This window comes from Garra rufa, chromosome 1, assembly GCF_049309525.1.
Source record: "Garra rufa chromosome 1, GarRuf1.0, whole genome shotgun sequence".
In the NCBI taxonomy this organism is placed as follows: Eukaryota; Metazoa; Chordata; class Actinopteri; order Cypriniformes; family Cyprinidae; genus Garra; species Garra rufa.
The window spans coordinates 54,068,501-54,087,245 of NC_133361.1; the positions used below are offsets into that span (position 1 = coordinate 54,068,501).

Sequence of the window (18,745 nt, forward strand, 5' to 3'; positions counted from 1 at the left end):
ACAAACTAAAGTTATTAGGTGGTAAAGATACATCTGAGCAGTAGCCTAATATTTCACCTACATGACTGGAAATGAATAGAACAAACACGAATGTTGACAAGATTCTTGTCCTGGAAATTCTGGTTTAGTTTGGCCAAATACAAACGCCTTTTGTTGACCGTTTTTTGCACTCTTGTACTTTATTTGTTATAACTTTTGGCAGTCTGTAGTACTTCAAATGTTTTCCCCCGATCCGATCAGTTAGTACAGCCCAAAACATGATGATAATTGACCATTTTCAGCAGAAATAATCAGCAAAATATGCAAGTTTTGTTCGGTTCAGTGGAGTTGTTTGCTTTCTGTGCCATTTCCAAGTTATTATATTGCTCACTGCAGCTTGGTTAACCCGTGTTTAATGCAGGAAGAGTCAAACTAACTCCTTTAAATGGCCTGTATTTGTTGTGGGCCCCTGCACACATTTGCACTACTGATTTCTGTACTTCTCATCTTAGTGCACAAGGACAAGTATGTTTCACTTGCCTTTTCACCATCAGCAGAATGGCGGCGTAGTTCAAACATCTCATACAGGAGTGTTCAGTTCCAAAACTCCTTGAGCAATAATGCTTATTTTACTGCTGATCTCAGCACTCACTCTAGTTCTGTCAGAGATCAGTGTAGTATAGCTGTGGAGGGCCGCATCGACTGTGGCCGTGATCGATCTTTGAGTCGGGCTGATTGTGAGGGCAGAGGATGCTGCTATGTGCCGTTGCCTCAGTCTGGATTCAGAGGACCACCATGGTGTTTCTATCCAGTCCGTTACCCTGGCTATAAAATGGGGCCTCTGTTGCCCACAGAGAAGGGCCAAAGAGCCACCCTGACCCGTTCTGCACCCTCATATCTGCCCGGGGACATCCCCACACTGCAACTAGATGTGATGGCTGAGACTTTGGGTCGTCTTCATCTCACTGTGAGAAATTCTTTCAGTCATTTCAATTACAAATCATATAGATGTTGTCATTTGTGGAGGAATTTAGTACAGTCACATGATCTGTCCTTAAATTCTAGGTAATATAAACACATGAATCTGTTATAAATTAGCATCAGAAATATCAATTTTATTATTATTTAATTTATCTTTTTTTAAGGTTGGAATACATTACACAAAAGTGGGATTTGTAAGATTTTGTAATTTTTTTAAGTATTTCTCTGTGCTTATTTGATTAAAAATACAGAAAAAACTGTAATATTGTGAAATATTATTGCGATTTAAAATAGTGTTTTTTGCTTTGTCATTACGTTTTAAACCATATTAGTTTAAACTTCTGATATATAACTTCTAAGTTCTCTTTCATGTCTTATTGCGCTTAAACTGTCAAATACACACAAGTTTATGTTAAAAGCACACAAGAGTTACAAAAAGAGTCGGTTATGTCTGTGAAGGTAAACAGCTGGGAAAGAATCACATGTTTATATTAGATCTGTGTGGCAGCAGCGTGATATACAGTAAATAAATCAATAAATCCACTGCTTTCTTGTCTCCTAGTCAATTTCCAATTTATTCATGTGATGCAAAGCTGAATTTTCAGCATCATTACTCCAGTCTTCCAGTGAAACTTTTTAATGGATTCTTTTGATGAATAAAACGTTAAAACAACATTTAATTAAAATAAAAAATATTTTCTAACAATATACACCACCATTCAATGTTTGGGGTCAGTACATTTTTTATTTCTTTCTTTGAAAAGAAATTAATACTTTTATTCAGCAAGGATGTGTTAACTTGATAAAAAGTAATAGTAAAGACTTAGAAAAGATTTCTATTTTGAATAAATGCTGTTCCTTCATTTTATTCATCAAAGAATCCTGAAAAAGTATCACAAGTTCCAAAAAACAACAACATTAATAACAAATCAGAATATTAGAATAATTTCTTCTTCCAACCATTTGACTTTATGAAAATATTAATGAGCAAATCTAATGAATAAATAAAAAATAAATACTAGATCTTCACCATCCAATGAGAAATGTCTTAACATCACATCAGTTCTTCAAATTAACAACAGTCTTAGCTTTTTTGTAAATTATTTCTTATTTCTTTTTCATTCTCTAACATGTAGCCAAAATAAATTACTTTTTTTCTTTCTTTTTTTTTTTTTTTTTTTTTACAAATAAACACCGACGTCTTTCACATTAACATTAAAGTGCTGAACAACAAGTGACCTAATAGGTGAAAGACCTCCTTTACTTTATAATACTGTATACTTTGTAAAGCAGTTAGTCAACACTAACCTGCCAAAAGTGTGTAATAGCTAGTTTTTCGCTGTAACCATTTATCGAGTACCTTGTGTCTTAAAATCTGTTCAGAAGTGACATACAGTGCCTTGCGAAAGTATTCATACCCCTTCATTTATTCACGTTTTGTTATGTTGCAGCCTTATGTTAAACAGCTTTAAATGACTTTTTTCCCCACATCAATTTGCACTCCATGCACCATAATGACAAAGCAAAAAACTGATTTGTAACAACTTTGCAAATGTATTAAAATTAAAACACTGAAATAAGTACATTGCATAAGTATTCATACCCTTAACTCAGTACTTAGTTGAAGCACCTTTACAGCCTCAAGTCTTTTTGGGTATGATGCAACAAGCTTTGCACATCAACATTTGACAATTATCTGCCATTCTTCTCCTCACCTCTTCACGTCTCAAGCTCTGTCAGCTTGGATGGGGGCTGCCAGACATTTTCAGGTTTCCCCAGAAATATTTGATTGCGTTCAAGCCAAGAACAAGACCATCAGCTTCTTGTCTTGGTCACAAGATAACCAAGGCCCTTCTCCATCAATTGCTCAGTTTGGCCAGGAGGCCAGATCTAGGAAGAGTCCTGGTTGTTTCAAACGTCTTCCATTATGGATAATGGAGGCTACATGCTTCTGTGAAGCTTCAATGCAGCATTTTTTCTGAACTCTTCCCCAGATCTGTGCCTTGACGCAATCCTGTCTCTGAGCTCTACAGGCAGTTTTTTTACCTCAGGGCTTGGTTTTTGCTCTGATATGCATTTTCAGCTATTAGACCTTTTCTGAAAGATGTGTGCCTTTCCAAATCATACTCATTCAAATGAATTTGCCACAGTTGAACTCTACAAGCAATATTAGTGCTCCTAAACTCATTTTCAAGTCTCCCAGAGAGTATGAATACTTATGCAATGGAATCATTTCAGTTTTTTATTTCTAATAAATGTGCAAAGTGGTTACAAACCTGTTTTGTGCTTTGCCATTATGGCGTATGGAGTGTAAATTGATGTGGGGAAAGTTATTTAAAGCATAAGGATGCAACATAACAAAACGTGAAAAAGTAAAGGAGTATGAATACTTTCGCAAGGCACTGTAAGTGACCTATCTATCAGATTACCTAATCTTACTTTACCTTACTAATTTCACTTTAAAACAGCTAAAGGATCCAGCATCTCCACGATATGAGGTCCCCTTTGTGACATCCCAGTGCAAGGTCAACAAACATAAACAAAACCTGCTCTATGATGTTGACTTCCAACCAGATCCATTTGGATTTATTGTACGGCGAAAATCCAATGGCCGTGTTCTGTAAGTGACCATTTTTCTTTTCTTGCTTTGATGTGTAAGTTTTCTGCTTATTTTACTTGTTTTGTTTCCGACTGGTGGTCAGTGACAGCCCATGGAAGCATATGATAAAAAGTTGTGTTCTTTTCGCTTACACAACATTAAATAAATACACTGTATGTTTCTTGTTCCTAGTCTGAATACTACGATAGGCCCCCTCCTGTTTGCAGATCAGTATCTACAGCTCTCCACCAGCATGGCTTCCTCTGTGATATCTGGACTGGGTGAACATTACACCTCCATCACGCTGGACCTCAACTGGAGCTCTGTTTCATTATGGAACAGAGACATGGCACCACATGTAAGAGCTTCACATCATTTCACATTCTTCTTTAACCTTCCTTTTACTCACATCTGTATTTAATGTTTTATATGGGCCTTTGTAGAGAAGTGCCAACCTGTATGGCTCCCACCCTTTTTTCCTGGTCCAAGAAGGTGATGGACAGGCACATGGAGTCTTTCTTCTCAACAGCAATGCGATGGGTATGTGCTTTGTTGTTGTCTAAAATGGCTTCTTATGTGAGTTTCCGTTTTAAGACTAAAAGTCTTTATAACTTGCCAATTGCAGAAGTGTTTCTGCAGCCCGCTCCAGCATTAACATGGGGGACCATCGGAGGAATACTGGACTTCTACATCTTCTTAGGCCCAAGTCCTCAGAATGTGATTCAGCAGTACCATGAGGTTATAGGTATTTAACAGTCTACAGCTGTGTTAGAATTGCATTTTTCCCACAGGGCAACTTATGATGTTGTATCTTGTCACTTAAAGGTTATCCTATGATGCCACCCTACTGGTCACTGGGCTTCCACCTCTGTCGCTGGGGTTATACGTCCACCAACATAACAAGAACCGTGGTACAGCTCATGCGCCAGGCCAAGATCCCGCTAGTATGTCAATAAAATTAGTAATAGCTGTGTTTGGAAGTAATATACTGCTTACTAAACAGTATATACCAGTCATTTTCAATCTAGGTGCCAAATTAAGGCTGGAATACATGACATGACTTTTAAAATCTGAACAGATTTTTTTAAACAATAGGCATCATACACTTACCGACTTCGTAAATAGGAAAAAACTGGCCATCATAAACTGACGACTGAGGATTACAAGATACCAGACTTTGAGAATGGCTCTGAACAAACTCATGCAAAAATGTGCACCTTGTTGCTAGGAGATGCATGTCAAATGAAAACAGTATGTGTTCTAAAATCGGCTGAAAATATCAAATATGCTTGATATCCTCTGACTGGTTGGAAACTAAATCTGGAGCTAAAAAAAAGTCAGTAACCATCATACACTATGCGATTTTCTGTAGAATCTGTCAACTTCAAAATCTGTAGACTGTAGACAGCAACTAGTGACAACATCTGCGGAAAATCTGGGCAAAAACTTCCAAGTGGGCCTCAAGATTACTTGAAATGATTTTTTAAAATGATTTACATTTTCATTCATTTCAGAAAGTATGAAGGTTCCGTTCAAATTTTTTGCACGTTAAAAAATAAATACTCACGTTGTGTCAATCACGATTACAAACTGCCTCCAAAACTTTCAAATTTTTTGCACAAACTTTTTTTGGCGAAAGTTTTGGAGGCAGTTTGTAATCGTGACTGACACAACGTGAGTATTTATTTTTTAACGTGCAAAAAATTTGAACAAACTGCCTCCAAAACTTCATAAAAAATTTGGATCGGGTTAAATTTTCTGCGTTTTTCACATCTGTAGTAAGCATTTTAAGAGGTGTTTTGACGATTCAGAGCCACCGTGACATTCAGTACGTGACAAATTTTGACAAATACGAGAAAACGCATATGAACATTTAAAAAAGAACTTAACTTTTGAAAATCCTGTCAATTAATAAAATCTTAAAACTACATTTATGATTAATATACATTTTGTTCTAATATATTTTAATGGAAATTGTGAGTTTTTTTTTTTTTGTTTTTTTTTTCATTTTAAATATGGAATATTTCTTGAATATTGTTGTAGGGGGGCTTGGAGTTAAAAGTCTATATGTTAAATATTAGAGGGCCATTCCATGTCCAATCAACCAAGTTTCAGAAACATCCCCTGCTAAATTTTTTATTTTGTAAGACAGCAATGGCTAAATTACAGGAGGGGCAAACTAACTTATATCAAATTTTATTTTTACTCAGAGATCCGCAGGCCTATTAGTAAAATATGTTCACTTGTTGCATTATGTGCCAATGGAGACCAAAAATGGGAACAAGTGAGGTTTTTGATGAAAGTTTTCTTTTGGAAACTTAATTTTTAAAGCCATGTCTGGTTAAATTTTAGAAATCTCAATGTGGCTTCATGAGTAAATTGTTCAGTTATACACATTTTCAGTGGTCAAAAACCAAATGTGGGTCTCTTTGCATACAGCTAATACTTTTTTCATTTGAGGTGGAACACTGCAGGTGAATAGGGTAAAAAAAACAACTAATAGTTATCACCTTACTTATCCAGATGATTGATTACATTAATAATTGCAAAAATATTTGTATTACAAGTTTTCTGAAATCTTAGGTTTAATTATGCAAATTAGGCATTATTTAATAAAATATGCACTAATTTGCATACATTTCTAGTACAAAAATCTAAACACTAGATGAAGTCAGTTTCAAAGTTCTTGTTTAATTGTTTTGACATATCAGAATCAAATGTTTTACAAAGGGGATTTTGGATGTCCCATATTGTCACTCCATAATTCAGAAAAAACTTAGCACAGATAGAAAACAGTGTATTTTTTAATATTTTTTGGGGAATAAAATGTTGTATAAGATCAAGCAAATTATATATGAACAAATCCCTCTGTAAAAACCTTCAGAATATAGACAGGAATAAAAACGTAACGTTTGTTGTGTGTAAGTGTTACTGAAGTGGAGATTTATCTTCTTTTGTAGGATGTACAGTGGAATGACCTTGATTATGCAGACCAAAGAAGAATCTTTACTTTTGATCCGCAACGGTTTGGAGATTTACCACAAATGGTTGAGGAGTTCCATCAGCTGGGCATGAAGTATGTGCTCATTCTGGTATGTGGATGATTTTTTGTTATCGAAGCACTTCCGCCGGGTGTTGTTTGTGCTGGATGCTTGTGATATTAGTGTCTTTAGTAAAAAATATACATATATAATAATAAAACACACACACACACACACATACACATAAATCAGGAATGAATAGTATGTGGTGTTGTGTTAGGATCCAGGCATCAGCAGTGCGAGTCCTCCTGGTTCATACAAACCCTTTGATGAAGGGCTGAAGAGAGGAGTGTTTATCAAAAACTCCACTGGACAGATACTTATTGGAAAGGTTAGTGCCACACATGAAAAAAATGCCGTTTACATCATGTATTATTTCCTAAACCATCGTATCATCATTACCAGTATTGAGGTTTTTATAGAATATGGCAAGGAGTGTAAAGGATTTGTATCTTTATTTCTAACCAGGTATGGCCAGGCCCAACTGCATTCCCAGATTTCACCAATCCTACAACACAGGACTGGTGGATGGACTGTATCAGAGTCTTTCACAACAAGGTACCTGTGGATGGACTCTGGATAGTAAGTACTAATGAATTACATTTTGAATATATAAAGGGTAAGGCAACAAAACATCAATGTGTGATTTTAAAGGGGCAATTATTATTATTTAAAGTTATTTCCATTTCTTTTAATATATTTGTAATGTTTTAAATATTTTTTGTAATTTTGTAGTGTAACATTAAGATTAATATGTGTAACTGGCATATTTTTTAAAAAACATGTAAAAGTTTTTTTTTGAAGTTTTATTTTCATTTTTAGTAACCTTTAGTAACTAATTTGACCCAGTTTGCCATTTATTTTGTTAAAAAAAGTGGCCTTTTTTTCCTCACAGGACATGAATGAGCCATCAAATTTTGTGCAGGGCTCTGTGGATGGATGTCCTGATTCTGACTTGGAGAAACCACCTTATACTCCAGGTCAGAATAGTAAACTCTTAATATACTCTTTTAAAATGACTGTTATTGATTTGATGTGACCTGCATGAAGAAATCTGTCTGGGTTTACAGGTGTGATTGGAGGTCAGTTAAACTCAGGAACTCTGTGTATGTCCGCACAACAGTATGTGTCCAATCATTACAATCTGCATAATCTATATGGGCTGACCGAAGCCATTGCTACCCAGAGGTCAGAGAAATCTCCCTTCAGTTCATAAAAGCACTATATATATCTCACATGGCACAGGGAAATATCTGACGTTCATTGGGATGCATTTTTGATATTATTTCCAGCATTGCACTCATTTGTATTTCAGGGCACTGTTAAAAGTGAAGAGTACTCGGCCATTTGTCCTATCCAGATCGTCTTTTCCAGGACTGGGCCGTTTCTCCGCACACTGGACTGGAGATGTGCGGAGCGACTGGGAACAATTGCGCTTTTCAATACCTGGTGAGAGAAAACACCAGAAAGAGAAAATATCACACATGCTCAATTTTACTTAGAATTTGCTCTAACATCCATTTATGCTAAAAAAAATGTTTCTTACTTTTTCCTAATGTTCCTTAAAGTTAGAGTGTACTATATAGAGAAATTCTAATGTTCAAAATGCAACTGGCCACCCAGGTAAGTATTTCGATTTTTTTTTTTTTTTTTTTTGAAAATGTGTGGATTTTCAATTTTATAGAACATGAGCTGAAAATTGACCTTCACATCTTCACGTCTTTTTTATTCCTAATGCTTGCAAAGCATGTTTTGTCTTTGTTCTTTGCTTATTGCTGTGTTTCTTTGTCTGTACCAGGTGTGCTGCTGTTTGGACTCTTTGGTGTCCCGTTAGTGGGAGCTGACATCTGTGGGTTTGGTGGAGACACTACTGAAGAGCTATGTGTGCGCTGGACGCAACTTGGAGCATTTTACCCCTTTATGAGAAACCATAATGACAAACCCAATGCGGTGAGATATCAAACAACAATTTAAAGCCATCTAGAAAATGTATATTTAGAGATAGACATAGACATGGATCAAAGACAAGACATCCGATTTTAGTTTCAGCATTAAATTAAATGCACTAAAGTGATTTCATATACACAGCAAGCATATTAAATGCAAGTAAAGTATCTACTTTAATGTTTCATAAACTTGTGTGAAAATAAGATATGGGTGAAGTGTTGTTCCATTGTCATTCAGCGTAACAGACACAGTATTTATGTAAAAATTAAACAACATATTACACTTATTCTGAATTGTAAATGTAAAAGGAAAAGTGATTATACTAAATTTTATTAGATTTTAAATAACTAAAAGCTTCTTTTTGCTAAATGGGTAAAACCTTTTGAACGAAAATTGGTTTGAACGATGGTGGCCAAGACTGGAAAAGATTGGCACTGAATGACATTTTAGTGGGTATCTTCTATAAATCATGGTAAAAATGAGTGCTGGGCAATGATTAATCACAATTAATCACATCCAAAAAAAGTTTTCGTGGTCACAATACATTGTGTCACAGAAGTGAGTACACCCCTCATATTTCAGCAACCATTTTAGTATATCTTCTCAAGGACAATACTAAAGAAATGAAACTTGGATATATTTTAGAGTAGTCAATGTGCAGCTTGTATAGCAGTATAGATTTACTGTCCCCTGAAAATTAGTCAACATACAGCCATTATTGTCAAAATAGCTGGCAACAAAAGTGAGTACACCCTAAGTGAACTTGTCCAAGGTCTCAATATTTTGTGTTAGCAACATTGTTATCTGGCACTGGAATTGACCAGAGCTGCACAGGTTGTTGCTGGGATCCTCTTCCACTCCTCTATAATGACTAGATGTTAGACACATGGTGCTTCTCCACCTTATGCTTGAGGATGCCCCACAGGTGCTTAATAGGGTTCAGGGGCCAGATTCACGAAACATTCTTAAGAAGAAATTTCTTCTTAACTGCCATTTTCTTCTTATTTTTTAAAATAAGAAAAAAAGTTAAGAATATTTTGTATTCCCCCAAAAATCGTCTTAAGAATATTCTTATCTTTTTACTTAAGATTGTTCTTAAGATAAAAATTAAGAAAATTCAAATTCTTGAAAATAATCTTTTTAAAAACCATCGCCAATAACTTCATAAAGTTAGGATAGCCCGAGACTTGTCTTAAATCCCAAACAGTAAGAATTATTTAATGAATTTATTGGGTTATTTCAAATTAATTGTTATATTTAAGCATTGCAACACGACTAGCTACATATAATACATATTAGGACTATTAATAGAGATGAGCATGAGTTCTCTGAAGTGACAGCGATGACTGATAACGTAAACAATGATCGGTCATATTAGCCCATGTATGACTTTACTTTTTGCTGACGTCAAAACTCAGTAGCAACTCTACAAAAACGAGTCAGATAGGGAGGTTTAATTAACCTTTTTTAATTTTTTATTGTTTTTATTTATTTGCCTATAAATACGACATAATCTTTGGCCACACAGTGCACACACCGGAAGCATTTATTTGGATGAGGGCACAAAAACAGCACAAAAATTAATAAAACAGATCGCAAGACTTAAGGTAGAGCTTTTAAAAGTAACTGTTCAAAAACACAGTGCATTAAAAACGTGAAGCCGAGCGCCAGTCAAGGTCGTGACGAAAATAGTGTGCGTGCTTATTATGATTATTAGGATAATCTGCAGAAACTGCAAAAAAAGACAATCTTTGAAGTGCAAGTTTATAAATGCGTCTTCAGCCATGTATTTACTCAGATAGATGTATAATTTTCTTCCTAAAGAAAAAAATTAAGATGTTCTCAAGAACATATTTAAGAACTTCTTAAGAATTCTTCTAGAATTGCACTTAAGAACATTCTTACGAACTTCTTAGAATTTATCTTAAGAAATTTCTTAATTTATTTCTTAAGAAGATGTTTGTGAATCCGATCCCAGGTCTGCATATGTACTTGGCCAACCCATCACCTTCACCTTCATCTTCCTCAGCAAGGCAGTTGTCATCTTGGTGGTGTGTTTGGGCTCGTTATCATGTTGAAAAACTGCCTTTTGCCTAGTTTCTGGAGGGAAGGCATCATGTTCTGCTTCAGATTGTACAGTACATAATGGAATCCATGTTTCCCTCAATGAACTGCAGCTCCCCAGTACCAGCAGCACTCATGCAGCCCCAGATCATGATGCTACCACCACCATGCTTGACTGTAGGCAAGACACATTTTTGATGAGGCTTCCTTCTGGGACTGCACCTATGCAAACCGACTTGTTGCAGTGTGCGGCGTATGGTCTGAGCACTGACAAGCTGACCTTCTACTTCTGCAACCTTTAAAGCAATGCTGGCAGCACTCATGCATCTGTTTTTTAAAGCCAGGTTTTGCACCTGACACACAGAACGAATGCTCAACTTCATTGATTGACCCTTGCAAGGCCTGTTTCAAATGGAACCCATCTTGGAAAACCTCTGTATGAGCCTGACCACTGTAGTGTAACTCGGTTTCAGTGTGCTACTGAACCTCTAATAGCCTTGGACATCTTTGTGGAGAGAAACATTTCTAATTCTCAAATCCTCAGAGAGTTCTTTGCCATGAGATGCCATGTTGAACATCCAGTGATCAGCATGAGAGAATTTTACTTAAAGCACCAAATTTTAACTGCTCTAATACAAGATACACAAATTTGTATGGTCCTGTCAAGCAGCCAATAACTAACACATGATGCAGAGGACATGTGGCTTTGCATGGTTAAACAATTTTTGTTGGCTGTATGTTGAGTTATTTTCAGAGGACAGTAAATCTATATTGCTATACAAGCTGCAAATTGACTACTCTAAAATATATCCAAGTTTCATTTCTATAGTATTGTCCCTTGAACTTTGTCCCTTGTGCTGTGCATATTTATTATGTATATATAAATACACACAAATATATTTATATTAAATATATTTATATGTAATATAAATTATATGAATTTAAATATATACATGTCAATATTTTCAAAGTATATACTGTATGTCTGTGTCTTTATATATACATAATAAATATACACAGTACACACACATATATAAACAAAAACTTTTATTTTGGATTGTTTTTAATCATGATTAATTGTTTGAACAGCACTAGTAAAAATGTATGATAAATGTCTTAAAAATGTTAAGATGTATTAAACTTTTATTGTTTTAATGCTGTTTTAATGTCTTTAACCCATAAGATCAGTAATATTTCTCAATGTTTTTGTGTTTTCTGAGGCTGATCAAAACTACTATACTGTAAAAACTACTATATTTGATCAAAACTACTATACTATAATAATGTGCAATATATACAGTATTATTATGAAATATTACATTTTAATACATTTTAATTTTATTTTAATTCTAATATGCTGATTTAGTGCTCAAATAACTGTTCATATTATTATTAATGTTAAAAACTAGTGTGCTGCTTAAGAATTTTCTGGCCATTTTCTGTATATATTTTTTACATTTAAAATATAACACTTTAGTTTGGGGACCAGTTCTAATTATGAACTAGTTGGTTATTAGCATACATATTACTTAAATATTGGCTGTTTATTAGTACTTATAAAGCACATACTAATGGCTTATTCTGCATGACCATATTTTACATCCCTTACATCTCTACTACATACCTAAACATAAAGGGTTAGTTCATCCATAAAAAAAAGTCATTAACTACTCATTCTCATGTCGTTCCAAACCCATAAGACCTCTGTTCATCCTTGGAACACAAATTAAGATACTTTTGATGAAATCCAAGAGCTTTCTGTCTCTGACCCTGCATAGACAGCAGCTCAACTGACATGTTCAAGGTCCAGAAAGTTAGTAAGGACATTATGTCCTTACTGTTGTCACATAGTCTTGAATGTGTCAGATGCACTGATGTCTTTTGGATTTTATCAAAAATATCTTAATTTGTTTTCTGAAGATGAATGAAGGTCTTAAGGGTTTGGAATGGCATGAGAGTTAGTAATTAATGACAGAATTTGTATTTTTCTTACTACTAAAACTGTTAATAAGCAGCAAATAGGGAGTTTATTGACGCAAAAGTCTGAGTTAATAGTTTGTTAATAGTAAAAACTGGTCTCCAAACTAAAGTGTGATCAAAATATGATACAATATTAGTAGAACATGAATATTTCTTCCTATATTCCATTCTCCCAGCCCCAAGAGCCGTATGTATTTAGCCAACAAGCCCAGGATGCCATGAGGACTGTGATAACACTGCGATACTCTCTGCTGCCCTTCCTCTACACACTGTTCCATCAGGCACACACCTCCGGCAGCACCGTGGCCCGTCCTCTCTTCCTTGAGTACACACACTCAAACACTTTCAGCTCGATATCTCTCGATCTGAGCTCGGCGATGGCCTCTTTACTGACACTGCTCATTCTTTCAGGTTTCCCACTGATCCAAATTGCCAGACCATTGACAAGCAGTTCCTGTGGGGGAGTTCACTGCTTATCAGTCCTGTTCTGGAAGAGGGAGCGCTGGAGGTGACAGCCTATCTTCCCCCGGGGACTTGGTACAGTCTGCACAATGTAATACTTTCTCTGATACTATGCACTCTTAAAAAAAGCACATTTATCATGACTGTTTTATTATTTATTTATTACCTTAATCAAGTTAAAAAATAAAACAAATATTAGTTTTAATAATATTTTTAAAAATAATTTTATTGAAAAAAAATAGTATTCTTATAAAATATATTTTAGTTGTAATTTTATTGTAATATTATGATGAAATTATGAATGCTAAAGCACAAATGATGAATATAATAAAATTACTGATTATTTTACAAATAAGGTCTTATTACTCAATGTTATGCATTATTTAACAATAACTAACAAAGTGCAAAACATTTGTTACAGTATTTATTTATTTTTTTAACGTCACATTACAATTTTTTTTAACATTTTTAACTGTTTTTAGTTCATGTTAGCTCCAGCCCATTAAATAATAAATAATAATAACATTTTAAGCCTGCTTCACAATGTAATATGTTTACAAAGCTACAGTGTGTTGTTATCATACAATGTAATTCAGAAGCTTTTAAAATGACTGCTTTATGACTCTTTATGTGAGATTGAATCTTTTGTTTTTTTTCCTCATATAGGGTGAAGTATATTACAGTAAAGGCCAATACATTCTGTTCCCTGCTCCTTTAGACACCATAAACGTTCATGTGAGAGAGGGGAGCATCATCCCACAGCAGGTGGAGTAAAGCCTAGCTCTAGCGAGATTTGTTATTTGTTATTTGATCCAATTTAATTTATGCTGCTTATCAAGTGAATTTTCTCTCTTTTATTTGTTTCTCAGGTTCCTGCATTGACGACTACAGCATCTCGCAGAAACCCTTTCACCCTAATCGTGGCACTATCTGAAAGAAACTGGGCTAAAGGAGAGCTTTTCTGGGACGATGGAGAAAGTCTGGACACTTTTGAGCATGGAAATTATTCATATGTTCTCTTCTTTGCTAAGGAGGTACAAAATAGGGTGAATTTTGAATTTTCATGTTGCCTTGAATGGTTTGGATGAGGATTTTTCTATTGAACATCTGTTTCCCATTGTTATTCCGCGTTGGAGCAAACCAAAGTGAATTGCTTCATGTGGTATTAAAATTGGAGAACAGCGAGGATTGTGTTTGCCAAAGCATTGAAAGATGGTTTAATTCACTGTTTGTGGAAGTAAAGACAATATTTAATCCAAAATGTAATATTGATTTTGCCCTCAGGCCAGTGTTGTTTTTGACAACCATCTTAGATTTAGTCTTAGTCTTAGTCTTTTGGACTAAAATGCTTATTAGTTTTAGTCCAATTTTAGTCACTTCTATATGTGATAGTTTTAGTCCAATTTTAGTCGACGAAAAGTCAAAAAGGTTTTAGTCTAGTTTTAGTCAAAAAAAAGGGGGAAAAGTAGTCTTTTAACAAATTAATGTAGGTCAGTAAGTATTTTGCTTTTGGGTAGTGTCACTTATAAGTTGTGAAAATAGCAGATCTATAGTTCAACACAATGTGAGCTTCCGGATCGACTATTTTCACCAATAATTACAATAATGAAGGACTGGTTTTAGACATAAAAGACATATATTTGAAATATTGTGCAAACTGCCACCATCATGGTTAATCGTCTGTCTGTCTGAGTGACAACAATGTGACATGTTGAGCACGTTGTGCGCTGCACGCCAGGTGGTGGGCGTAACCAAACAAGGATAGAATGCTAAAACGGCTTGCCATACTAGTATGGCAAATAGTATTTAATGCTAAAACGGCTTGCCATAGCGTCAGATAATTTTTAAGTTTTAATTGGCATGCACAATAAGCGGAAATGTCGTGCATTTTAAACGTCTGTTGGACGGACCACCCACTAACATTTTCGTCTATTCTCGTCTCGTCAACGAAAACTCACACACGTCTCGTCATGTTTTAGTCATCAACGAGCCATTTTTATCTCGTCATCGTCATGAAAAAAAGTTGCGTCAACGAAATCATTTCGTCATCGTCATCGTTGACGAAAACAACACTGCCTCAGGCCATCCAAGATGTAGAGAAGTTCTGGAGACTTTTACACTGCAAAAAAGGCTTCTCTTACTTAGTATTTTTGTCTTGTTTCTAGTGAAAATATCTAAAAATTCTTAAATTAAGATGCATTTACTAGATGCAAAATGACATAAGATATTTAGTTTTGTTTTAAGCAATATGTACTTAATTTAGTGAAATTATTTGCCAGTAGGCTAAGTAATATATTAGCCTTACCCCACTGGCTGATCATTTTACTTATTTCAAACTGCGCTTAATTTAATTTTTTTCCTGGAAATAAGACTAAATATCTTATGTCACTTTGCTTATCTAGTAAATGCCTTTTAATTTAAGAATTTTTAGATATTCTGACTTAAAAACAAGACAAAAATACTAAGTAAGAGAAGCCTGTTTTTGCAGTGTAGCGTTCCATCACTTGCTCAACAATGCATCCTTTGCAGTGAATGGGTGCCGTCAGAATGAGAGTCCAAACAGCTGATAAAAACAAAACAATTATTCACAATGACTTAAGTCTGTAAGATAATGTCTTGTAATGTGAAAAGCTGTGTGTTTGTAATAATAAAAAAAAAAACTAATTAAATCTTTAACTTAATTCCATTGCTTCTGGCTAAAATACGAATCCTCTATCCATATTATTGCTTTCTCTTGTCAAAAAGTGTGTCCGAAACAGGAGCGAAATGGTCATAAGTGAGTATTTAAAGATAAAACGCCTTTCTCGAGATGTGTTCTGAAGAAACAAGCTCATCTGCATGTTGTATGGCCTGAGGGTGAGGAAATTTGCAGCTTTGTAAAAAAATTGTAGCTATTCTGTTACCACTAGAATATCAATTGACCTTTTCCAAGGAGTTTGATTGACAGGTGATCTGACCAATCATAAAGCCGAATCTGCCATTCTGTCCGATAAATAAATCAGACAGGAGAGTAGATTAACATCAGTGGACTTGAACTTGACAAATGGTGTGTATTGACGTCGTCTGATGTTCATTCATGTTTATTTCATGCTATAACTAGTAAAGAGAAAGAGATGATCGCTTCATGTGCCATTTGAACTGAGGCGCTACGGTGATCTGTCATGACACATTAAAGAGCCACAAAACAGTTTTTATTGTTTGAATTTCTTAAAATTACAAAATTTGAAAGCCATTTGTGGCTACTCAGTTCATGGGACACGTGAACCGATCATCTCTTCTGGTTTACTACAGTTGTTATAGCATGAAATAAACATGAATGAACATCAGACGGTATATTGTTTCAACCATGGAAAGACATCAATACACTCTGTTTTTCAAGTTGAAGTCCACCGATGTTAATCTTCTCTTTTGTCTGGTTTGTTTGTTGGACAAAATGTTAGATTTGGCATTATGATTGGCCAGATCACCTGTCAATCAAACTCCAGATGAAGAGTTGAATGAAACCCATCAAACAAATGGACTTTAGAAGAGTACTCAAAAGTTATGGTCAATATGTGTGTTCATTTGAAATGTATTCGGTTGTTTATTTGATTTTTTACATATTTCCCTGTAGTCTTATGTGGTCAGTAAGCCAGTCAAGTTAAATGGATCTCTCGATCATTTGGTCCTCGGGGAAGTACGTGTTTTTGGGGTTCAGACTCGACCTAATGCTGTGTGGGTCAATGGGCAAAAGGTTCATGACTTCTCTTACTCCTCAGACACTAAGGTATGCAGCAAGTGTTTCACATTGATTCTTAATATGAATCTTTAATAAAGGTGCTGTGTTAAAGTTGTGTATTTCATGTATGTGTTTCAGGTTCTTACAGTGTCTGGTCTGGACTTACCCATGACAGCCATGATCACAGTACAGTGGAGCTGATGAGAAATTACTGTTGTGTATATGTTGCTTATGCAATGGCATACACTACCAGTCAAAAGTTTTCGAACAGTAAGATTTTTAATGTTTTTTTTTTTTAAGAAGTCTCTTCTGCAACTAAATCTTAACTATTTAAAATAGATGTTTTCTATTGAACATATTATAAAATGTAATTTATTCCTGTGATTTCAAAGCTGAATATTTAGCATCATTACTCCAGTGACATGATCCATCAGAAATCATTCTAATATTCTGATTTGCTGCTTAAAAAATTATTATTATTAATATTATGTTGAAAAGAGCTGAGTAGGTTTATTTTTTTCAGGTTTCTTTGATAAATAGAAAGTTCAGAAGAACAGCCTTTATCTGAAATAGAAATCTTTTTAAACATTATAAATGTCTTCATCATCACTTTTGATCAATTTAAAGCATCCTTGCTAAATAAAAGTATTAGTTTCTCTAATTTCTTTCCCAAAAGAAGAAAAAATATACAGACTTCAAGCTTTTGAATGGTATAGTGTATAATGTTACAAAAGCATTTTATTTCAGATAAATGCAGATCTTTGGAGCTTTCTATTAATCAAAGAATGCTGAAAAATGTACTCAACTGTTTAAATATTGATAATAATAATATTAAATGTTTCATGAGCAGCAAATCCGCAAAGTAGAATGATTTCTGAAGGATCCTGTGACACTGAAGAGTAATGATGCTGAACATTTTAGCTTTGAAAGCAAAGGAATAAATTACATTTTAAAATATATTCAAAAATAGAAAACAGTTATTTTAAATAGTAAAATTTCTAAATATTTGTACTGTTTTTGCTGTACTTTGGATCAAATAAATGCAGGCTTGGTGAGCAGAAGAGACTTTTTTAAAAACATCAAAAAACTTACTGTTGACTGGTAAAGTGTCAAATGTTTCTACTGTATATTGCCCTTTAAATATTGTTTTTGCTCTAAAATATAATTTTTTTTATTCTTATTTAATGTTCTTAATGTTTTGTTGTGTGACACTGATACAATAATCAGAAAAATCAGCATTTCACATAACCCATAAGTTTTTCCTTTATTTTTAAAATGTCAGAGAACTAATAATAAAAAATATATATATTATTTTTGTTGTTGTTGGTCTTCTTTTTCTTCTTCTTGCAAGATTAAACAGATAAATATATTCATATAGCGGCATTGCATAAAACATTAATTGCATTGCATTTTTAAATTTAAGATGAGTGTTATATATTATATATAAATTATGTAAAGAACGATATTAGAAAAATAAATGTTATTTGTCTTTTTCTTGTCAGATTGCATTTATTTGATCCACAGCAAAGCAAAAAAAAAAAAAAAAGCAAGTAAAATATTTTTACTAGCTGTTTTCCATTAGAATATATTTCAAAGCTGATTTTTTGCATCATTTCTCCAGTCTTCAGTGTCACACGATCCTTCAGAAATCATTCTAATATGCTGATTTGCTGCTCAAAAAATTTTTTTTTTTGGTCTAGACTAAACATAAAAATATTCATAATCTTAAGGGCATTGCATAAAAATGAATTGCATTGCATTTTTAAAATTAAGATTAAATTTATATATTATATATAAAATATAAATTTAAAAAAGTATGATAATAAGATTTTGTTTTTTTGTTTCGTCTGTATTAATTTTTTTATTATTACAGGTGTGTTTCATTTTATATACTTTTATAAATGCTAATTCCAACTCATTAACATCAGAAACTTGTATCTATTGTATTTTCTGTCCTCCACTGATTATTATTAT

The 18,745-nt window shown here is 34.2% G+C and overlaps 1 protein-coding gene across 1 annotated transcript; it reads left to right on the forward strand.

Moving 5' to 3' along the window:
- Positions 1-17,982, forward strand: LOC141337033 (lysosomal alpha-glucosidase-like). The gene is made up of 19 exons (XM_073842770.1): positions 1-946; positions 3,429-3,580; positions 3,752-3,917; positions 4,003-4,099; positions 4,185-4,304; positions 4,385-4,503; positions 6,520-6,651; positions 6,821-6,931; positions 7,069-7,182; positions 7,496-7,580; positions 7,671-7,788; positions 7,916-8,049; positions 8,399-8,550; positions 12,768-12,916; positions 13,003-13,144; positions 13,720-13,818; positions 13,923-14,087; positions 16,667-16,819; positions 16,910-17,982. Exons 1-19 carry the CDS (start codon positions 425-427, stop codon positions 16,970-16,972), a joined length of 2,793 nt encoding a protein of 930 aa, XP_073698871.1. The 5' UTR covers positions 1-424; the 3' UTR covers positions 16,973-17,982.
- The last annotated feature ends 763 nt before the right edge of the window (positions 17,983-18,745 follow it).

Bases quoted from the DNA above. Each gene is read 5' to 3' on its own strand.
- LOC141337033 (XM_073842770.1), top strand. From the start codon at position 425: ATGGCCTGTATTTGTTGTGGGCCCCTGCACACATTTGCACTACTGATT. The intron at 947-3,428 runs GTGAGAAATTCT...ACTTTAAAACAG, and splicing joins TGGGTCGTCTTCATCTCACT to CTAAAGGATCCAGCATCTCC. The intron at 6,932-7,068 runs GTTAGTGCCACA...ATTTCTAACCAG, and splicing joins GACAGATACTTATTGGAAAG to GTATGGCCAGGCCCAACTGC.